The sequence below is a fragment of the Cyclospora cayetanensis genome, unplaced genomic scaffold, assembly GCF_002999335.1.
Source record: "Cyclospora cayetanensis isolate NF1_C8 unplaced genomic scaffold, CcayRef3 CcayRef3_contig_127, whole genome shotgun sequence".
NCBI classification, from domain to species: Eukaryota; Apicomplexa; class Conoidasida; order Eucoccidiorida; family Eimeriidae; genus Cyclospora; species Cyclospora cayetanensis.
This window is the reverse complement of record NW_020312067.1, coordinates 1-21,856: the sequence shown is the minus strand read 5'-3', so window position 1 is coordinate 21,856 and position 21,856 is coordinate 1. Positions and strand designations below refer to the sequence as shown.

At 53.9% G+C, this 21,856-nt stretch overlaps 3 protein-coding genes across 3 annotated transcripts; all 3 read left to right on the top strand.

Annotated features, from left to right (window-relative positions):
- Positions 1–4,968: 4,968 nt before the first annotated feature.
- LOC113147095 lies at positions 4,969–7,714 on the top strand. Its single transcript, XM_026336417.1, has 5 exons — positions 4,969–5,565; positions 5,718–5,828; positions 6,494–6,691; positions 7,219–7,402; positions 7,656–7,714. The coding sequence occupies exons 1-5, from the start codon at positions 4,969–4,971 to the stop codon at positions 7,712–7,714; spliced, it is 1,149 nt and encodes a 382-aa protein (XP_026192202.1).
- A 620-nt stretch (positions 7,715–8,334) lies between these two features.
- On the top strand, positions 8,335–14,354 carry LOC34617550. Its single transcript, XM_026336415.1, is given in 12 exon segments — positions 8,335–8,564; positions 8,815–8,944; positions 9,180–9,405; positions 9,521–9,634; positions 9,800–10,097; positions 10,264–10,405; positions 10,505–10,608; positions 11,288–11,542; positions 11,940–12,111; positions 12,611–12,705; positions 12,892–13,257; positions 13,502–14,354. Coding segments are annotated over 12 exon segments (2,985 nt in total).
- A 1,967-nt stretch (positions 14,355–16,321) lies between these two features.
- LOC34617551 lies at positions 16,322–21,475 on the top strand (the record flags this gene model as incomplete). The annotated part of the gene is made up of 9 exons (XM_026336414.1): positions 16,322–17,141; positions 17,794–18,337; positions 18,963–19,074; positions 19,321–19,538; positions 19,709–19,793; positions 19,945–19,987; positions 20,159–20,644; positions 20,950–21,091; positions 21,349–21,475. Coding segments are annotated over exons 1-9 (2,577 nt in total), but the record flags the coding sequence as incomplete, so codon positions are not given.
- Positions 21,476–21,856: the final 381 nt, after the last annotated feature.

Here is a 21,856-nt window from a genome sequence, read left to right as displayed (position 1 = left end):
AACGGGGTTAGCGGAATTACCTCGTTGATGATGGCCTGCTGTGGTTTCAACCTAAGCTGGGGTCCTCTTGCTGGTGCATTCCGACTGCACGATGCACTGCTGTTTTGCTAAAAGCACATAATCCAATTCTTTTTGGTCATAGTAAGGGTGACACTTGAGATGATGAGCTCTCCCGGCCCTGCTGGTGGCCTGGGATGCGTGCTGCCGCAGAGAAATGTAGACTGCCATGCCCAGATAACCAGCAGGAAGATGTGCGCAGTTTTTCTGCCTACAGACCTTCCCTTAATCGTCCGTTTTTGACAGGAATCTTACTGACCTAAATCGAGGCGTTTTTACTGGACTGCCAGAGACCCAGTGTCTGTATGGTATCTACGTCGGTGTTCACAGACAGCAAAATTTGCCCATTTTCCATTTTCCTCCAGACCTTCCAGGGCTCTAGAATCCCCTCAGCTAATTTTTAATTATGCTTGAAGGCTTTATGGATATTCGAAGGGTATATTCACAATTGAAAATTTGAAGTTCTCCAGTGCACTCTGCCGCGCCTTTGTGACCGGCCTACACATTGAGCGATCTGACCACTGCGAGCTATCCTAAGGCAGATAAACAGAGAAAGCTCACCAACCGCATTCTTCTACATTTCTTGCAGCTCAGCGCTTACACAAATCCAACTGCTTAGCTCGATTTCCTTCTGTGTGCTCAGTGGGCTAAGAGTGCAGCAGTACACGCATGCGCCCGTTGAATTCTTGCATCCTTTGTCGACACAGACGCGCCGATTTCCGAACTGTGCTTGGACCTAGTAATGTGGGGTCATTAACTACTCCTAGAACGGAGGAGTCCAGAGAATAGTTGGCTAAAGCACGCGAGTGTATGCGCAAAGCTCACGAGGTACAAGCGCATTAAAATGATAAAGTGGCGTCGGCAGTGCGTTCCAAGCCTAGAAATATGGTCCTGGAGAATCAGCAGGCTCTATGAGATGCAGAGGTAGGTGATCAACAGTCAATTTTGCGGCCTGGTGAATAGGAATGCTTGCCGTCCCCCCACAAATCAATGCTTCTTTTTACTATGAAACACCCCATGAGTTGAATGTGCCACATATCTAACAACATAGGCAACGTTTAACTGCTTTGAAATTCACCAACCTAATCATAGATTCGTGCAGGCAAGCGACCCACTTGGACGTGGAGAATCAACAGGGAGGCGTAAGTGTGCTGGATTCTACGACTTTCTGGGCCGATGACGCACTAGACGATAGCTTCTTGTGTAATTGGGGAGGGGGGCGACGTCAACAAGAAAATTAAACCGATTCATATGTCACCTTCGTTGGCTGCCAAAAACCTTACGGCACTGTATGGTTAAGATGCTAGACGCCACAAACGGTTTTCCTTGCATTCCTTGGTACTTATCCTTCCCTAGCGCATGCTTTGCCTGAAACAGCCACATTCATCTATGGGTATTCTTTAAAATGATAATTACTACGGTGTCCTGGGCACTCAGATATCGGTACGCAGGCACTCTCAAATAACTTGTCCTTACATATTTTCGTATGTGTCATGCTGGATTTTGATCCAACTCCTTTGCATGCATAGGTTACATTTGCATGCACGCATTGCTCTGAAATGCGTGGAGGGACAGCTAGACTGATATGTACTCTAAGTTCTCTAAAAGCATTTATTCGTCTTCTGTCTTGCCGTAACGGAACACACACGTTTCAGCAAACCGTCATGCTGCCGCGGTCCTATTGCATTATCCCTCGTTCGTTGTTGCCTCGTCAGTGCTTGATTCTCGTCAGCTTTACTTCACCGGTTGACGCACTCATTCGCCTTTGTCATTTGCACTGGTTCGTGTTTGCGCTTGTTTGAGGAGTGGCGCTAGGGCGGGCGCTCTTCCGCTGTCCAGCACTTGGTTTTCTCAAAGCACAGGTACGGAACACGAGTTCGTGTGGTTAAATTGGGGGTGCGAAGATATAGGGGGTTAAGCTACGCGCATACACTATCTTCATTAGCTATATTCGAGAAGAACATTGGTGAACGATTGAGTTATAGATTTGTGTAATGCTGTGTCAGTGATTATATCTTGGTCATTCCAGGGTACTTTTTGCATGGCTCAAGAAAACGCAATGCTGTCCACGTGGGCGTTGCAGAAAACAACATGGCTTCTACTTGTATCGAGCTGACAGTACTTTGCAGTCAACATGATCAGAGTTGCCAACATTAAAGGGAGTTTTACAGCTAAGGTGTGCGTAGCTGCATCCTTTAAACAGTCCAATCGTTCACAGCTAGTATCACAAAGGGGCAAACCAAATAGTCAATTCTATACAGTGGTTCTTGGGTCAGCAATGTGTAGCTTAGCCTACTACACGCTCATTATTGAGCCGAAGGACTCAGTATTTTTTACTATTTGATCAGTTGGATCCAAGTGCGTATGCGCATTGGATGAGTTTCCCAGGACTGCCTTAGGTGACTCCTGGAAGCCTGTGTGCTCATGTGGGCGTGTAGCTGGTTCATGTACCGAAAAAGGCACCTCCATTTCTTGTTACTTTCATGTTTGTGGAGAGCTCATTTTCAGTACCTTTCGCTGCGCCAGTTATGATGTACTTAAAGTTACCTAAGGCGGAATTCCCGGAATGGGTTTTATTTTTGCTTTCGAGGACTAATTCGATGTACTACCCCCTTGTGCATGATGCATTCATGGCTGTTGTCCTATATCAGAGTATACGTTCTGTGGACAAGCAAAAAGGGGTTAAACCATGCAGAAAGAACACATAGTATGCAGTGAAAAACAGGGAATAAACGAGTGCTATAGGGAGGCAGAGTAATTATGTGGCCCCAGTGGTGTAGAACGGCAGAAGCGTCTCGCGTTGCGGGAAGGGGCCCGGCACAGCAAGCTCACCCCACTATCCTATTCGACCGACAGCCTACAACAAATACTAGGCAGCGCAGTCTCCTGCTTCGCTATGGACTAGACAAGTCACCAAGCAATGTTTCGATGAACCAAAGCAATCTGATGGTTTCGAACCACCCAAGTCTCGCGGGGAGGGAGATGCCAAAGCACGGAGGCTGTTGATTTCAACGACACGGAATATGGTAATTGTGTATTCCGTAGTGGGGGCATAGGTGTCCGTCAGATATCGTCAGACTTCCCTCGTTTTTCATAGGCTGAGGCGCGAAACATGTGACAGAATTATCGTAGGCTGAGGGGCCGGCGAGAAAATACCCTCCCAAAATGACATGCACAGTAGAAGTAGTGGGTGCTGGTCTCTAGAGAGGGCAGGAACGGGCTGTTGATGCCTTGAAAACGGGGTTGTAATGGTTTCCTGCCCTCTTGGGGGGGCTAGTGCAGAAACTGTGACATGAGCGAAGAGGCTCCCTATCCTGGCTCCGCGTTACACACAGCGCCACCTAGGGAGTGGGGCTCCCTGGAGATGCAGCAGGTCTGGAGAAGTTCTAAAGCCACTTAGTTTTTGTCAAGGCGATAGTCACAACGGCGCAAAGGCCATAAGGCCTAAAAAGGCCCCAAGAGGGTGGACCCCGCATGGGCATCTTTTCTGAGCCTCTTTTCGCTGATTCTGTTGTTCGTGACTTCCCAGTGTACTACCTCTTTCAAGGCATTGAAGTGTCGCACCCTTGGAGCCCTAGAAAAGAATAGTCCATCAGTGACCCAGAAACAGGCGCTTAGCGACATAAAAAGCAGAAAGAAAGCGCAATAGGCGATGACAGAGTCACGCGCTTCAGACTGGCTGCCCGTGGAGTGGTAACTCAAGGGGTCCTCGGTGAGGGAGGAGCACCCTGTAAAGGAAAGAGCCGACTACATGCACAATCAGGGAGCACTGTAAGCTATTCTATCTGATGCTCTGAGGGCGGCATGTTAAATGCACAGAGAAAAAGAGTCCCTGGTGCTTGCTTCGCCTACCGACGCACGCACGACTGTATCCGAAAACCTGCACTGCACATCTCTAACGCGACCTCTATAAAGCCTCCAGAAGAAGACACTTCAAGCCCTGGGTTAAGTTCAGAACTAGAAAGTTCGAAGATCTCAGTCTTCAAAGAGCTCACTTCCCCACGCCTTGCCCTCACGTCTCAGGGTCCCGGCGTAACAGGGGAGAGAACCAGCTCGTATGCACGGACGTGTGGCACCCAATATGCGTTAAGGGCATTCCTTCACATCCAAATGCCTATAGCAAAGTGTGGCACACTTGTATCTGGTGTTGGTTCCAGTGAAGAGCTAACTCGACAGCGAGACGAAGGGCTCGTACGACTAGCCAAACGCCAAAGATCCTTGTCGAATGAAGTCTAAATGTAATACAAATAGGGCAATGGACGGTGCCCAAGCGTAGTTTGGCCATTGTTAGCTGTAGCGGCGCACGTATGGGTATTATGCACCGAAGTGCCTCCATTGTGTAGTGTGCGTTGAAATAGCTGCACGTGTATATCGCATGCTTTATTACTGAAATAGAAAGGCTCAGATAGGTCGGGATGCTGTTTAAGAAAGAAGTCCTTCCTGCAGAGTTCTGCCTCGCGACCGAAGGGGGGGTGAGCCAGGCACACGAAACACCTCGACATGAGGGAAGGGAAACTGAGCTCTTGCTAGCCTCCTCGCCTTGGAGTGTCCGTTCACCGAGAATCTCTTTTTAAAATGCTTGTGTCTCGCTAGGATACGGGCTTCGGTGTGTTTCCACCCAGACTGCGGCGAAGCGACCGGGGGGCCCCCCCTTGCAAGGCCCCCAATTCTCCCACCCCGCCCCCCTCCGCCGACGCGAAAACCACTCTCCATGCGCTTTGCTGGGGGCCCTTTTCCTTGGTCGCTGCTGCTGCCCTCGATTCTCCTCTGATTCACCACCAGCGCCATCTTGCTGCGTATGCCGACTGGGGGTCCCTACACTCCGAGCGAGACTGAGGGGCCCCCCGCGTGGGTGTCGTTCCTTTCAGGGGGTGTTGTACGTCGAGCCAAGAGGGCAAACTGCTAAACAGAATGCTGCAGGAGATTCTAATGGCCCTGGCGGGCTACCCTGGAGACCTTTTTGTCCGCGTTGACGGGGAAGCCTTCCTACGGAAAGAAGAAGAAGGGCACACGGAAACCGAGGCGGGGAGCAGGGGGCCCTGTCTCTGGGAGTCTCACGGGGCCTATGGGGGTGGATTCCGCGTTAATCCCAGCCTGAGCGGCTTCAGCCAAAGCGAGGTAGAAGCTCTGGAGAGAGTCGTCGCGCCGGGATACGATTTATTGCTGGTTAAGGATTTCATAAAGGCGGCGGAAAATACGGGAACCTTTCCACCTCCAGCGTCCACGGGCTGCCCCCCCTTCAACGGCTCTCTCGAATGGCACTCCGGCAGCTTAGCAGCGGTCCCAGCGTCGCAAGCAGCCGCGGAAACATCACCCCCAGTGGCAGGAGGTTTATACCTCGCTGCCCTGGCACGGGCCTCTCGAGAGTTAACAGATGAGTACCTCTCTTTCCTGATTGCAGCCGAGGATGCAGCGCTGCAGCAGCAAGCGACGCTCCTGTCTGCTATCTCGTTGGCTCTCGGGGACCAGCCACAGCGCATGCGCACTCTCAGATACATTCTCTCACAAGTACGCCCTCAGCCCACAAGTACGCCCTCAGCTAGGCTAGACATGAAATTTCGCGCAGGAGTGTGAAACACCCAACCAAAGCGCAGCATTCAGCATGAAGCGTAGAGTGCACATTGGGGGCTTGTTGGGTGGGTGCTGCGCCTGCTGCCCAGGTTTGTGCAATGTCGCTTGCGGCCGCTGGTGCTGGGGGCCCCTTGCCGTGCGGCGCACTTCTGGATATGTTGTGGCGGGGCCGAAGCAGCGGAGATCCAGTGGCTCGTGAGGTGTATCTACGCCTCATCGACGCCTGCGCTGCAGTCTTCTGTTTCCAGGTGAGAGCCGCCCGTAGGGCCAGCTCATTATGGTAGGAGAATGATTCGGCTGCATTTAAGGGTAAGGAAACTGCAGCCAGAGGTCTCTTCTTTGTCTGCAGAGACGGCCGCTGTGTAAAGTGACACCTGCTCGATCATAATTTTCTTAAGGTCCTGCCGCTTACTTTGCTGAGTCTAATGCTGTGCTTCCTCTGGCCCCTGTGACTCGCGCGTTTTTTGGTATATGTATGCATGTATATATATACATATGTATGTGTGTGTGTATGTGTATATATATATATATGTATATGTATATGTGTGTGTGTGTATGTTCGTGTATATGTGTTGTGTGAACTTTGAGCGCACTTCTCCTCATGCAGCTGTCAGCGTGGCTCCTCTCCGGCCAGCTGTTGGATCCATATGGGGAGTTTTTCATCGTTCGACGCGCTGTGGAATATTCTCGTGGAATTGCCCCCCCGTCTCCTTTCCGAACTTTAGAGACGACGCAGTCGGCAGCGACGGTGTTGTCTTCTACGAGGGGCCTCCCAGACGCCATGGGAGCACCGATGGAGGCGGAGGATTTGAAGGAGCCGCTCTCCGTAGATGCGCTCCTCTTTGAGTGGGGGCGGCTCTTCCAGGTGTCTGTACGGGGAGCTCCCCTCTGCTGCTTCTCCTCTGGGGGGGCCCCTCTGGGGGCCCCGGCAGCCGCAGCAACCGCAGCAGCGGCAGCGGCTGGTGTTGTACTATTCATCGGTCGCACTACTCGAGTGCTCAGCAGAGGAGGGCGGTGGGGGGAGCGACAAAGGCAGAAATTGGCTCCTATTGCGCGCCAACTGGTAAGCTAGGGGCAGCAAAAAATCCATGTTAGAGGGCATGCAAGTTAGGCATGCAAGTACACGAGGGGGGGGGTTCCACAAACAGAGAGAGAGAGAAAGAGAGAGAGAGAGATACAGAGAGAGACCGAGAGGTGCAGATACAGAGAGAGACAAAGAGATACAGAGAGAGATCAAGAGGTGCAGATACAGAGAGAGACAAGAGATACAGAGAGAGACAAAGAGATACAGAGAGAGATTAAGAGATGCAGATAAAGAGAGAGACAAAGAGATACAGAGAGAGACAAAGAGATACAGAGAGAGACACGGACGGTCAGTGGCGCGGGTTACTGGCTAAGGGGTCTATTATTGACAGGAAAGGAGGCCTAGCAGCGAAAAGGGGGGGATGGAAGGGCCTTAGAAGAAGGCAATATCCTCAAAAAAAAAGGGGATCGTCTCCGGGCTGAAGTCGAGGTCTCGACCTCGTCAACAAATATAGGACCAACACGATGAGCTCTTCTTTAGGGTGCCAAATGTGTCTGTTGTTTCAGCGTGAAGCCTTCAATCACCCCTCGTCACCTGCCGCAGTCATTCTCCCCTGCTTAAAGGCACTTAGGGCAGTTGTGAGCAGCTCTTCTGCACGGCCTCACAAACGCGTGGATGCGACTGTGGCGGAGGCGCCAGCACAAAGAAGCTTCTCGTATTCATTTCTTGACTCGCCTTTTGAGGCAGCCAGTCCTATCTGGCCTTTGGATATTTTGCTGATATACTTCAGACTACTTTCTCTCGGGCAGTGTCTACACCTCAAGGGGCCCATTCGTGTGCTGTTCCCTTAGGTCGCTTGTGTGCTATTCCCTTAGGTCGCTCCTTCCACGTGTGCCTCGTGTGTCATTGCTTGTTTGGCTGGGTAATGAAGGGGAGAAGTTGCCAAGGCCTCTTTTTCGTATCTCCGGCATCTGAGGCTGCTGCGCGTCTTCTGCCTTCGCAGGTTTCGCGCCTGCTATGGGGAGCGTTGGCGGAAGGCGGCCATCTTTTCCACAGCCTTAAGGCTCTGAGAGATGCCTATCTCCTAGGAGACGGTCTGTCTGCGTCCCTCCGTCTCTCTCGTTTAAGTGCCGCCTGTGCTAATCGGGGTGTATTTGCTTCCCTGTCTGTCCCCACTTGTGTGGATTTTTTCGCCCCTCTGGCTCAGCGCCCTTGCACCCTGCATTGCATTACAGGCCCCCACAGTCTGCGTCACGCCGCCGCTTATGGAGAGCTGCCTCTCTCGCCGCTGCTCTTCTTAGCACAGGCCTCACGCGCACCCAGTCATTCCTTGCAAGATGTGTAGGCTCCAAAGATCTTCCGTTTGCGATCGCCAGGCCTCTTCTTCACCTTTTTCCTGGAGAGCAGCCGCCGCTTCTTGGGGGGGGGCCCCTGTGAGGAGAAGAGGGGCCTGCGTGGGGGCCCCTTGGCTCTGCGCACTCGGGGCCTCTGGGCTACTGCGGCAGCGCAAACCAACCCTTCTTTCGCAGTGGCATCTAGCGGGGGAGGATCTCGAGGGCCCCCTCAGTCCGGTGCACAGACACCGCGGAAGCAGCAGCAGCAGCTAGAGCAGCGCCAGCAGCGTGAACCGCAAGGTAGAGAGGCATTCTTCCTGGAAGCAAGCCCGATGCCTCTTGTTTAGCATGTCTCTCATCGGCACCACCCTCCTCGCTGCATGGCCTGAAGGAGCTGCCTCGTGGTGCTTGTGTGCTGCAGACGGAGCTGCGCAAGCCTGCTCAACGCCTAGGAACTCACAGAGCGGCTCAGGGGCAGGAGTGTGGAGTGCAACTTTCGGAAGTGGAGGAAGCCTGGGGAGAGCCTTCCAAGGGGAAGGCTGGGGGCCGCTACTTGAGCCTTCTCTGCAGTGTCTAGGGTTTGCTTTAGGGCCCTCAAAACTCAGTGGAAAGCCTCCCTTGACCATTCGCGCAACGCCCTTCACCGAGGCTGACCTCGTCCTCAGGGGCACAGCCAGGTGTGATTTTTGCTGCTGCTGGGGTTCAGGCTCCACTGTGTCGCTCTCGACGGATTAGACACTTTGCCTGAGTGTCTGACTAGTGACGGCATCCACCAGGCTGGCTCTTATGGTCTGTCTGTAGGGAGGGAGGGTTGAGCTGCGTGCGCAGGATGGACCGGGGGGAAATTCTGCTGCAGCACTCGGGGGGGGGCCCCCACGCCTTTTCTGCCTCGGAGAGCTGCTGTCCAATTGGGGTGGCGATGCACCCGGAGAGACAGATGCTGAGGCACGGCTTCAAGGTAGGCCTTGCAAGGTCTCCTTCGCAGTCAGGCTCCTGGATATCCGCGGAGGAGGCGCTTCAGGCTTTCCTGCGGGAAGGCTGCATGGTCTGGTCGTTTGGAAGACTTATGGAATGAATCGGAGGCGATGGCAGTTGTTGGGGTTCTTTGGGGGCCCTTTGAATGGGCAGCCGTCTTGGCTTCCTCAGAAACGCTTTGGTCCTTCTCTTTTCTTCTCTCTCTGCGTGTGACGCAGCATGGATTCCAATTTCGTCTTGAGGCTCCCCAGGAAGCCTCCCCCTTAGGGCCCCCACCAGGGGGGTCCCCTGTGGGAGTGGGCGCCTGTGTGGCCCTTGTGCTTCAGAGCAACAGAACGCCCATATCCCTGAAGGGGCCTCCACCAGGCTGCGCGAATTCCCAAGGAAGTAGCAACTCTGCTCAGTGCGGGGGCAGCCTCTGCGATTTCTTCTGGCCTTCTCTGGGTGAATTCCGCATTTCGAGCCGCACGCGTGAGCGTGTCTTGTACGAAACATCAGAAGCTGGAGCGAGGGTTTGCGTTTACGGATAAAGCTTCGTGGTCGGTGGTGGTGTGCTCAGGAGACTGCGTGGGCTTGGAATTCAGGCTGGGAATCCTTCCTCCCCCCTCTTCTGGGCAGGAGTCTTCAAGGGGGGCAGCGGCCTTTTTGGCCTTTGAGGCAGACCTCCTTCTTGGTGCATGCTTGTTGCTGCTGTGATGTGGTGGTACTGGTGGTGATGCTGCTGGTGCTATTCCCTCGGGTGCAGTTCGGTAGTGCTTGGGCCGGAAAGTCTTGCGGCTGTTGGTTCTGCTGCCGTGGGGACCGCTGCGTGTGCTCTGTGCGTTCGCTGATATCGCAGGGGGGGGGGCCCTCGCGTCTCTCTTCGAGCGCAGTTTTGCTCGTGCAGCTCCCGAATCCGCCGCTGCCTCTCTCTTTAGCACGCAGCAGCAGCAGCAGCAGCAGCAGATCCCAGCACACCCTTGGGCCTTACTGGCGACTGCTCGGCAGGCGCTGCCACCTACTAAGGACGGTTGTGTCTCGCGTGAGGGGCCCCCTGCGGGGCCCCGGCCCCCCCCGGCTGTGCTTCTTAGACGTGGCCTTGTGACGTGGTCTCTCCCATCGGGGGCCCCCCTGGATGCAGAAGAAATATTCGTCGAGTGGGAGCCTGCAGTCTTCCTCTTGCAGTGTACTGCAGCGTGTAGTAGTTGCGCAGGCAGGACGTGGTGCAAATGCTGCTCCGTTGACAGCGACGTTGTTGTGTTGCGTTCGCTGCTTCTGACGCGCCTCTGTGCCTCCGCTGGTGGTGCTTTTTGCATGTTGCAGAGTGGAGTATTCGGCAGAGAAGCGGCGGCTGCGAGTCTTTGCGACTCGAGGAACGCAGCGCCCGCAGCGGAAGCAGCAGCTCTTGGGGGCCCTCCGGCACAACGCAGAAGGTGCCCCCTGCTTAGAGGTGTCTGACTTTGATGTAAGAAAAGTGCCTCCTGTTTACGTGTGTGCTCCTCAAGGAGTCTGCTTTAGCGGCGTTCTTTGGCGGCGTGGTGCGAGGCCCTCTTGAAAGAAACAGCCGGTTACAGTGTACCTGCTGGAAGGGAAAGCTGAGATTTCTCTTGCGGTGTCTGCGCAGCTACGGAACCTAATTTCCCTTAGACTGGGCGCTGCTTACGTTGGGTAGGCACCTTGAGGGCTACTTTTGCCGGCTGCTGCTGCTGCCGGCACTTGGTTGCAGCGAAGATCTGCGTCTCAACCCTGTTACAAGGGGGGCCTTATTGCGCGCAAAGGCCCCTTGGGGAGGCTTCTTGTGGCTCGAGGTCTAGGCCGTCAAGCGCGTCTGTCGAGATTTTCCCCCGACAGATTGTTGCTTCATTTGCGCTTCGCAGGCTGTTCACTTTGCCTCTCAAGTATGCCCACAGTCCAGTGGAACGAAGAGACGCGGGAGCACCGGGTGTGTTTCACGTAGATCATTCTTCTTCCTCGGGCTGCCCACTGGCTGGATATAAGGCAGATCTAAACTCTGAGGAGGTTCTGCCGTGTCACATCAAGCCACCACAGCAGCGTTGCGCGAGACGATTTCGCGTGAATGCATCTGAAACCACATCCCTGCGCACTGCTGCGGCCAAAGGGGTCCTGCGGTTGCTGCTGCTGCTGCTTCTTTGCGGTTCAGCTCTGTCTCCCTCTCACGTTCCCCCGACATTCGAAGCCTCTGACTGGTACGGCCCTGTACTCCCCCTTCTGCTGCTGCCGCGTTCGTCAGTCCCGTGTGTTGTTGCTCCTTCTTGGGAGAGTCTTGTATGCTCGTTGCGTCTTTGCTGCTGCCGATACTGCAATGCCGCCTGCTGGATGCATGCAGGTCTATCCGAGTTCGCCGGTGGTATCACGAAGCCCAGCAGCCGCCACTGCAGCTGCGTAGTCTGCAGCAGCAGCAGCAACAACAACAACAACTGTCGATCGACTCGACAGCAGGGCCTCACTCAGGCGCTCCTGAGATTCTCGCTGCGCGGCTGCAGCTGGACCCGAAGGGGGCCCCCTGGCCTCTCCCTTTGCTGCTGAGCGACACTGCAATCGAGTCGTACAATGCGCTTTTTTCCTTACTGCTGCAACTGCGGTGCGTGCTTCGCCGACGCCTTCGAACTCAGGACCAAGAACGCTAGCTAGAAACAGTCGGCGCGGTGCGCACCAAGCCACGGCTGCTGCTGCTGCTGCTTCTGCTGCTGCTGCAGGACGCTTGAAAGCGATTTACAAAACCTGTGGCTTCGCGGCTGCCTTCTGAGAAAGTAAGACGGGGACAGCTAACGCGTTGGCGCTTTTCCTAGACGGGGTCTCCCTCTCGTCTCTGTTCCTGCTTTCTTCTGCATGCGGGGTTCCCTCTCTCTTTATCTCGCTGTATCTATTGAGAACCTGTCAAATTTTCTGTGCATCACTCATAGAAAAAACGAGGCCTTCCAGCGTGCCACACACACGCCAACTCATCGCTTTATTCTTCCTTTGCCGTTTGCCCGCAGGGTCCTCTCGCGGAGGCGACGCATCGTCTTTGCCCAAAAGACTTTTCCTGGAGCATCCAGCGCGCCTCAGGGAGACCCCGTGAATGTCTGCCGACAGTTTTGGGCTGCGAGGGGCGAGGTGGCCTTTTACATTTCCCGCATCTACGCCTACTTCCAGTACTACGCAATTATGGTAAGCTTGGGATCCGTTGGAGGGCCCCTCCTGCCTCTCGGGAGAGAGTCCACGTGGAGCGACTGTCTGCTCTGCAAACCATCAGAGGCTTACGTGTTTGGGGGCAGGAGGGGAGAGGGAGGAGTAAAGAGAGAGGAAGTGAGGGAGGAGCAAAGGGAGAGACGGGTTCAAAGGGGATTGAGAAATGCCTTCTACGGCCCCTGCCTTCTTGAAGCCTATTATGCGCTTCTATTTGCCTGGTGGTGGTGGGGATCCTAGTGAGAGATGGAGGTGTGCTGATAAGACGTATCACGCTTTTTGCCGCTGTGATATTGGATCATCCCTGTGGGCGCTAGGAGCGCCTCGGCAGGCGGAGCAGGGGTGAGGCCTCAAGCGCCTCCACTCAGCCTGTCTTGGCGTTTGTATGTCGGTGAGCCTCCTTATGGAGAGACACTGAAAGAGACGCCTACAGCTGTTTGTGTATTTGGAAGGTCCAGGCTTGAGGCTAGTGTGCGTGCAGCCTGGATTCGACGAAGTAGAGAAAACCGCGAACGGGAGGCATGACTTTGAGGAGATTCGGCTTGTCCATGAGAATTTCCTTACCCAGCTCGCCTCGTAAGGTTTAGGTTTTGAGTCGAAGCTCATCTCCTTAGCAGCCCTTCGAAAGTGCAGCTCTGTGCTCTGCCTGCTGCTGTGGACAGACCGTAGGATGGATAGCGCATCGGATACGTTGTTGGGGAGAAGGAGAAAAGAGGAGGGTGTGTGTGTGTGTGTGTGTTTACTCTGATGGTTGTTTTGCAGACGCTGTTGGCTGCGTGTGTCTTCTCTTCTCCGCCCGCTGATGCGTCTGCTAGCTGCAGGGCGCCGTCTTGTCGAGCTGGGGTCTGTGGCAACGCGCATGCCTGGCGGCCTGCTGGGGGGGCCCCCTGCTGATGGGCCCTCTTCAGAGGAGGCCTCCACAGGAGGCTGCAGCAAGCAGCATTCCTCAGAGGTCAGGCTGCATCAACACGCAGACTTCATAGCACGCTGCTGCGCGCTTCGGTGTGCAGAAGCATAGAGGCCAACTTCAGCATTTTGCGAAGGCCGCACTCTTTTGCAGGTGTTGATTTTTGGTATCCTGGAGGGCCCCCAATGGTCCTTCCTCGCGGAGGCGATTGCAACCACGCGGTAAATTAGATCCAAGGCTTCGACTCCCCATAAATAAACCTTTCTCCAGCTGAAAATTCCCTCGTTCGAGCTCACACGCTGCAGCGTGCCGCCAGCTGCAGCGTGTGCGCTTGCGCTTCATTCACGTGGCAGTTTGTCCCCTCTTCTCTGTGCCCAGTGTTTTTTTCGCTGCAGCTCTATTCGTGGGTCTATTTTCGCTGCTCTTCGTTTCTGTCTTCTGTTAACTTCTGCTGCGGCTCTGCAGGAATGAACTGAGGGCACACGCCTCGCAGATGTATATGGAGATGAGTGCTCTGAAGCAGGGGGCCCCCCACGCTCACTTGGGAGCGCTTGCGTTACCCCTGGACTTCAATGGCTTCCTTTCACACCTGGTTTCAGGAGCTCCCTGCACGCCCCGAAACGTCTCCTACACGGGAGCCTTAAATACACCCAGGAGTGTAAGTGCTGAGGGGCGAGATCCTGCCGAGCTACACGAATGCCACCCCGTCATAGTACCCGAGAGTGCAGGGGCCCCTACCGCGGCTGCTGCCGCTGTCATTGGGCCCACTCGGCCCTCCACATTATCACGAACCTTGGAGAGCAAGCACTTAAGGGGGACTCCTCCTCCCCATCTCCGCCGTTCGGCCAGTGTGGGGGAAAGCCTTCGCCAAAGGCCCCCTTCTTCTCCGCCTCGCTTCTGGGGAGACGATTCAGCAGAAGCGAACTCAGATGAAGACGGTGTGCTGTTGCACAGCTGCCGCTCAACGGACACCGACGCCGACGCCTCCCGGTGGGGGGCCTCCTCTCTTAGAAGGACCCCCAGTTACCCGACCCGAAGGGAAGAGAAGGCCCTCGGCTCCTTAGGGCCTCTCTTGAGGCCGCTGCCGCCAACTGGGGGCCCCCCGTTTTTTGTACCCAATATGTACTTTTCCACTGGAGCCTCCGATGGTCCTGTGGCCTCCCAAGGAAGCGGCGAGCCTCCTCTTTCGGAGTATCCTGAGGAGTACAAGGTACTAGCCGAGGAAGCCCACGAGGCCCTTGCAGCCGCAAGGAAGAAAATGTTGGAAAGGCGAGGACTGGGGGCCCCGGATTTGTATTGGAATGCCGGGGATGGGTGACCCTAGACGGGGGCCCCCCCTCCCTTCGCCCTGTCTCCCATTCCCATGCAGAATGGAGATACACTCCGATAACGCAAGCTGAAACTGTTGTTAGTGCAGCTAGGCAGGCAGCGAATAGTAAGTCCTTCAGCTGTAACAAGGAGATACGAAAAGGCGGGAACGAAGGACACATGTTGTCGAGAGGACTGTAACTTTGAATTCGGTGTAGTCCCTGTAGAAGAAGCAAAGAAAAGGGCTACAGACGCGGCGAAGCCTCAACAAAGACTTACTTTTTTAAGCTAGAGAGAGCACAGCAATATACAGGAGTTGGCGCCTCACAATTTGGACGCGCAACGTGCTACGCGCCGGCATTCTAATTATAGTGTCTTCCCCTGTGTTCTTCCAGTGGCCTATGTGCCTGTTGCTGTTAGTTTGTCACCTAGCAGTGTAGTTGCTTGCCGTTCGAGTTTTGCTACTTTCGGCCCCTAGGAGGGTGGATGCGCACGCGCTCGCACGCGCCAGAGGGCGGGGTACAGCGAAAGACATAGAGTGGACTGTCTGTGACCGCGGATGCTTGGTGGCTCAAGTAGTAAACTCCTCATTCATCGGCACTTGCAGCCTCGCTGGCACCCGTGGATAGGCGCATGGAAGCGTACCACCACGAGCAACACGCGGCACTCAGGCGAGACGAAATAAGATGATTGGAAGAGGTGAGAAGGCGGGAGCTAGCTCGCAAAGAAAGGGCACAGGTCCATTTCAAGTCGATAATTAGAAGCGCGTGCGAGTTCTTTGCCGTGTACAGTGATTTGTCAGTCAGTGCGCAGTGTTTTAGGCCATACATGCCTACTCCGCTGCATGGAGAGAGCGCAGAAAGTGTTAGCACGCTCCCTTTCACTTCCGCCAAGGCTCTTTGACTTCGCTTCTGAGGCTTTAGGCCTAAGGGCATAGGATTTAGGGTCTAAAGGGGTCCGTATACTCCTCCGGATGCGGTCAATGATCTGCTCTGCGAATATCGGTATCTTCATGAAGGTTGTGTGTTTTTAGTAATGCCTACAGTGTACAGCTTCGGAACTAGGGATCTACGGATTTGAATTCTCAGGTGCTATTTGGAATCCGCAATGGAGGATTTGAATATGCACTGCCTTTTGCATTATGGGTCAAGAAGAATAGGAGGGCCCCCGCCCGCTACTGGGGACCTTCGAGCAGCAGCGGCAACAGCCACAAGGGCAGTAACAGATGCCAAGCCAGCACAAAATCGACCGCATTCATTTTTATGCTTCCCCTTTAAAGGACGTTATGTGGGGGAAAATCCTTCGCGTATCACAGGAACCGTGAGCAGCTCCTGTGGCGGCGCAGTCCAGAGCCGACGCCACACCGACAGCTTCTCAAGCCTGCAACGCAGCCTCATCCTGGCCTCCTAGGCTTGAGCTTGAGGTCTTCTCTTGAGGAAAGCGGCTCATTGCTGGAGTTTACATGTGTGCCAGCAGCGGCAGCAGCGCTCGCGGCTGCTGCTGATCCTGCTGCGTGGTGCACAGTCAAGAGGCCCCTGTAGAGACGCTTGGCGTCTGCATGTGTCTGCGACTCGATCAGGGGTGCTTTGCAGCAGCAGTAGTTGCTGCTGCTGCTGCAAACACGCCGATGGTAGTGGCGCTTCCGCGAGGAACATTAATTACCGCCTCTCGTGCAAGCGGTCGCCTTCCAGCGCCTCCTCCCCCAGCGGTGTGCAAAGACGAACGGTGGTAGCAGCAGCGGCTGCAGCCGTTGAAGCTGCAGCTGCCCCTGCTGCTGCTTTTCTCTGTGGTGCTTTCGGTCCGTAAATTACCGGGGGCCGCACCATCTGGCGAGCAGCAGGGGCAGCTGCAGCAGCGGCGTTGCCTGGAAAGAGAGCGAGAGAGAGAGAGAGAGAGATACAGAGAGAGCCAGATACAGAGAGAGACAGATACAGAGAGAGAGAGAGACAGCCGGTTTCCTCGCGCAACACCAAGATGATGACGGGAGATATATTTGGCGATGGGCAGCAGGTGCAGCAGGCGATAAGCTGGAGCCATTTCGCCCAGCTGTGCACCGTGTGTTTGTATGTACTGCAGCAAGTGGGCCTCTTGTACCACATTGCAGTCTACTCTGTGTCACTGCTCTTTCTTGCAGCTGCAGATATTGTGCTTCTCCTCATGCTGCTGCTCGGCGGCAGCAGCGAGTATGCGGCCATGGAGGGTGGCACCTGCTGGGTAGTCTACTCATGGGCGTTATCAGTGAAGTATTTGGTCTACTTCTTCGTCATTTATAGCGGAGGAGGTCCTCAGTACGGCGTCGTCTTTGAAGGGCCGACAGGGGGGGTGCTCGAGGTTGGCTTGCTCTTCTCTTTGGGGGCTGGCATCTATGCGCTTCTCGCCTTTCGCGCCTCCGATACGCTCTTTGGAGGCATCACTCACTTCAGCCTCGACGCCATGCTGCATACGGACGCCGTGACACACGTCGTCATCGACATCATCGATGGCGTTTCAGCCTTCTACGCGTACTCCATTCTCCCGGAAGCTATCTACGAGCAAACCAGCTGGCTGCACTTGCTGGCGGGAATCCTCGTGCCTCTCGCGCTCTTTCTACACGGTTACTCTTTCCCCTCCGCTGGTGGAGGCGCACAGGGTATGGCATTCGGGAGGTCAGCAGCACTCCAAGCAGGAGGCCCCTCCAAAGATCTAGGAGACATGCAAACGATGCGCAAGCACGCAGCCATCGTGGGAATCTTCTTTGTCGATCTGCCCTTGCTAGGACTGAGGCTCATCACGTGGGCGTACTACCCAACTTGTGACAGTGAGTCCAGGGGTTGCCTAAGGAAGGGGAGGAAAAGTGACCTTGTTGGCTAAACACAAGAGGGGAGGCGGAGCGGCTTCTCTTCACGGCGCAGGAAGGCAACTGCATGCGCCGCGAAGGGAAGCATGCCACATGCGAGAGCGAGCGAGAGGGACATGCATGTATGGGGGGGATAGAGATAGAGAAAGAGAGAGAAAATATTTTGTACCTTGTTGCTGCTGTATGTGCGTTTGTGTTGCGCCCGCGCGTAAGTTTGGCCCATGATCCTCCATGCTACGTGTGTGACTCCCTGGAGAAGTCTATGGATGGACTCTCCGAGGATGATGCTTGCATTTGTTTGCCTCATATTCAGCACTGGGAAGGGCATGCTTCGGTTCTGTGCTGCTCTTGAGATTCCGTTTTGTACTTGGACACGTATACACATACACTGTGGAGAGTTCGGTTGCCCCTGCAACGTTTTGAGGTTTCTCTGCCTGCTTTCCCTTCTCCAGCATCTACTTTGCCTTCTGCTACTCATCTTTGCTTCATATGCCTGCCTTGGCAGTGGACTGAAGCATGCACTCTCCTCAAATGTTTAAAATGTGTGTTTCTTTCTCTCTCTCTCTTTGTCTCAACGTTCCACGGCGTGCGTCTCTGGCTCCCCGATCCTCAGGCTTCTCTCCGTTCCTTTTTAAGAACATCTGCTTCATCCCGATTCAGCTCGCTCGCCTCCGTCAGTGCGCCGTGGCAGAGAGGCAGCGGGCTAAGGGGGAGGAGGGGCTGTTGGATGGAGGGAACGGAGGTGCCTATTCGAGTGCGCTGCGAGAGCTTCCTACAAAGGGGTCTCCCCTGCCGCGATCCAGCGCCGCCGTGATGGCACTCGAAGACATGGCGGACAGGGAGCTGCCTGCGTTGCCACGAGAGGAAGAGGCGTCGTCTAAGCGCAGGCGGGTAGGGGCAATTGCCAGTGCTTACAACAAGGAAGCACGCAGAGATCGGGAAGGGCCTCCTTATAAGCCTCTGAAAGCGCGTGCACAACCAGAGGCTGCAGCAGGCAGCGACACAGGCTACCATGGTCATCAGGAGGGTGCTCAAAAGCGGAAGAGCACCGCTGAAGGGGCCCTTAAGGGCCTCGCTTTCTGGAGGCGGCAGCAGCATACCAAGGAACTCGCAAGAACCGAGAGCACTGAGGAAAGTTTTCTGGATTATGATGCAAGGTGCAGATGCGATATCCTACAGATATACATATATATATATTGTATATAGATATATGTATTTATGTGCAAGCACATACACATACACACATAGACACATACACACACACATAGACATACACATACATACACACATATACACATAGACACACATGCACACATATACACATAGACACACATATACACATAGACACACCTACACACATATACACACATATACACATAGACACACATACACACATATACACATAGACACACATAGACACATGCACATACATATACCTGTGCACATGCATCTTTCTACACCCACTCACACACACATGCACACATACACACATACATACATGCATACACTTAAACCCTCCCTACCCTTATGTGGCGTTGCTGCTGCTCCTTTCTGCCCTTCTTTGTGACCTTTGCCAAACTGCCATCCTTGGGATGCCGGCTGCTGCGGTGTGCGCGTGGGCCCCGTTCCTTGTTTTCTGTCGTGGCTGGTAGTGTGTGTCTGTCTCTAAGGCCTCCTACCGTATCTTGAGTGTTTTTCTTTCTTGCCGATGCAAACAACACGCGTGTGCTTGACACACGTCCCCTTGCTTGCGTGCTCTTCTTGTTGCTGCCGCTGCTGCAGCCTCTCCCGGCTGGTTGCAGTTTGCCGGTCCGCAAGTCAAACGGCAAGGCGCCTTCCAACCCCAGGTTTCACTGTCAGGAAGATCTTCCAGAGACTCCTCTATGCTTTTCGCGTAAGACAGCGCACTGCAGACTGAGAAAGTCGGGGAGACGAAGGAAAACCATCAGATCCAGGGGACAGAGAGGCAGACACCCGTAGAGTCACGCTGTGGGAGACTCCAAGCAGCCCGCCTGCAATCATACACAGCGCACTAAGGCCATATCACTCGTTCCAGCGTCCCCCCCTCCCCTCCCCCTCAGATTTCGTGTGCTTCTCTATGTGCTGCCTGTGCGTCACACAATGCTGCTTGCATCTCCAGCAATTGGGATCTCGACACAGTGCGGCCGTCCTGCTAAGCAGCAGCTTCCCCGTTACGTTCCTACAGAGCGTTCGCCTCAGCTTCCCTTTCATGGCAAGCTGGATCTGCCGTCTTGCACTCACATCCACCGTCTTCTTCTTCTATAGCGTAAGCATCTCGCGCTTCTACTCGCGCCCTAGTCCACCTGCCACCCTTCCGGAAGAGGTGTCTGCGGCATTGTGCGAGGAGTCCTATATATACACATCTATATATAGGTGTTTCCATGCGTATATACATAGATGTATAAATCTGTGTATATTGATGTATGTGCACACACCCCTATTTAACTGTGTAAGTCTCTATCATATGTACTTTTGTATATTACTCTCTCTATATAATTACTTTCTAGATGCGATTCGTCCTGTGGCTGTGCCTTCGTCCGTACAGCAAAACCGTCGGCGTTTCCTGCTAATAAATTTCGTGTTCTTGATATCGCTACGTCTCTTCCTGCTTCGTGTCTTTTCCTTTGTGTTTCCGCTGCCTCATTCCCCCCTCCCCCCACTCCCCGCTTGCCGCGCAATATCGGCTCAGGTTCCCTCTCCAGTTTTTCCTCCCGTGCTTCTTAGGATTATGAATCCTTTCCAGTCCGCCTCTTTACGATCGACGTCATGGCTTCCGGAAAGTTTACGTGGGACGCGCTAATGATAGAAACTCGCATTTGTTTGATCTTAATCGCCGCCCATGGAGTCATTCTCTTCTTTCTGTTTTTCCTCTCCGCACCGCTGCTCGACTGCCTCTTCACCTGCTGCCTCACAACCGTCCGCCTCCTCTCCTTCTATCTGGCCCTCCTCACCTTCAGAGACTTCGGAGTCTTTGCTGACTTTCTGCAACTCAACTCTAGCAACAGCGTACCGAGTATTGGGAGCTACTGCCTTTGCATATTCGCCATTGAACCGGTCAGAAGGATTCACACTTCCTGTTACTAAGACAGGTGCTCCCTGTCAGCGTCGCTTTTCGATGGATCTCGCTGCTGCTGCTGCTTCCACTCTGGAATGCAGCTGTGCATCCGTCTTGCAGTTTTCTTTCTGCGGTCCTTGTGAAAGGCTACTCCCCCCTTCCCCCCTCTCCCCCTTCCACGCCCGCTCCTCAAAAAACGGCGGCTCGCTCTCCTTTCCGCCGCTCTGCTGTCTGCAGCTTCTGGGCATTTTGGTTTCCCTCTACCCCTTCATCTCCGTTTTATTGGGAAGAGAGACGCTTACGGACGTCATCCCTCCGCCAACCAGCAGCAGAAAAGCATCCAAGACTCTTGAAGCTGCTCATGGCCGACCCGAGATGGATTTCGCCCGTAAGTTCAAGTGGCTTCTCATTACGGGTGTCTGCTGTACAGCAGACACCCGTAATGAGAAGCCACTTGCTGGTAACGCAGCGAACTCGGAGAATAGACGACGCTTTGAACCCTGCTAAACTAAACCGAGATACCGTTGTAGAGAGCGAGAGATACACACGTGCAGGCCGACAGCTAACGTCGTGCACTCCCAAAAAATATCCGCCAAGCGCCTCTGTCTGCAGTTCCTCCTGCTGGCGCTGCGCACTTGCCTTTCCTGCTACGGCTGTGCGTTGTTGTGCCTGTGCAAAATCTGTGCTGCGTAGAGGTCGATGAGCAACCTCGAGCCGATGAAGTGGAGATTATATCAACTGCCAGCTTGATGCTCTTCATATCCTGCCGCGCGATGACCGCCCCCATATCCATGCACCAGCTGCTCATTGGACCCAACCTCATCAAAGCCGTCAGGTGAGTACATCTACAGCAGCGCCTACTACTACTACTACTACTACTACTACTACTACTACTACTACTACTACTACAACTACTACTACTACTACTACTACTACTACTACTACTACTACTACTACTACTACTACTACAACTACTACTACTACTACTACTAGTACTACTACTACTACTACCACTACTACCACTGCTACTACTACTGCCACAAGGCTGCAGCAACAACACGCACGTCCTTCCGCATTGTGTGACTGCCGCAGGGTAAACGATGGCTTGCTGCGAGCGCACTGGCGATCCGTCCTCCTGTGCTTGTTGGTTCGCGTGTGGTGCTGCTGCCTCTTTTTCTCCTTCCCGAATTCAGTCGGCCATCCAAATGTCCATCCCAGTGTAAGCACACTGCCCTTCTCTGTCTCTGTCTCTCTGTCTGTCTGTCTCTCTGTCTCTCTCACTGTGTCTCTGTCTCTCTCTCTCTGTCTCTCTCTCTCTCTCTCTGTCTGTCTGTCTGTCTTTCTGTCTGCGTGTGTGTGTGTCTGTGTGTCTATCTGCTTTTGTATGCTTATGTCTGCCTATATGTTTTTTTGTTTACTTGATTCTCTTCGTGTGTGCGGTTTTCGTATTTTGTTTGGTTTTATTTATTTTCTCTTTTTTTTCTCTCGTTATTGTTATTAGTCTCTTTTTTTGTGTTTTTGTGTGTTTGTTTTGTTGTGTTACGTTCCACGTTCTCTTCATTCTGTTTTTTTTTTTTTTTTTTTTTTTTTTTTTTTTTGG

Coding starts and splice junctions, on each gene's coding strand:
- LOC113147095 (XM_026336417.1), top strand. CDS start 4,969: ATGCTGCAGGAGATTCTAATGGCCCTGGCGGGCTACCCTGGAGACCTT. Junction 5,566..5,717: donor TCAGATACATTCTCTCACAA/GTACGCCCTCAG, acceptor CCTGCTGCCCAG/GTTTGTGCAATGTCGCTTGC. Junction 7,403..7,655: donor CTCGCCTTTTGAGGCAGCCA/GTCCTATCTGGC, acceptor CTGCCTTCGCAG/GTTTCGCGCCTGCTATGGGG.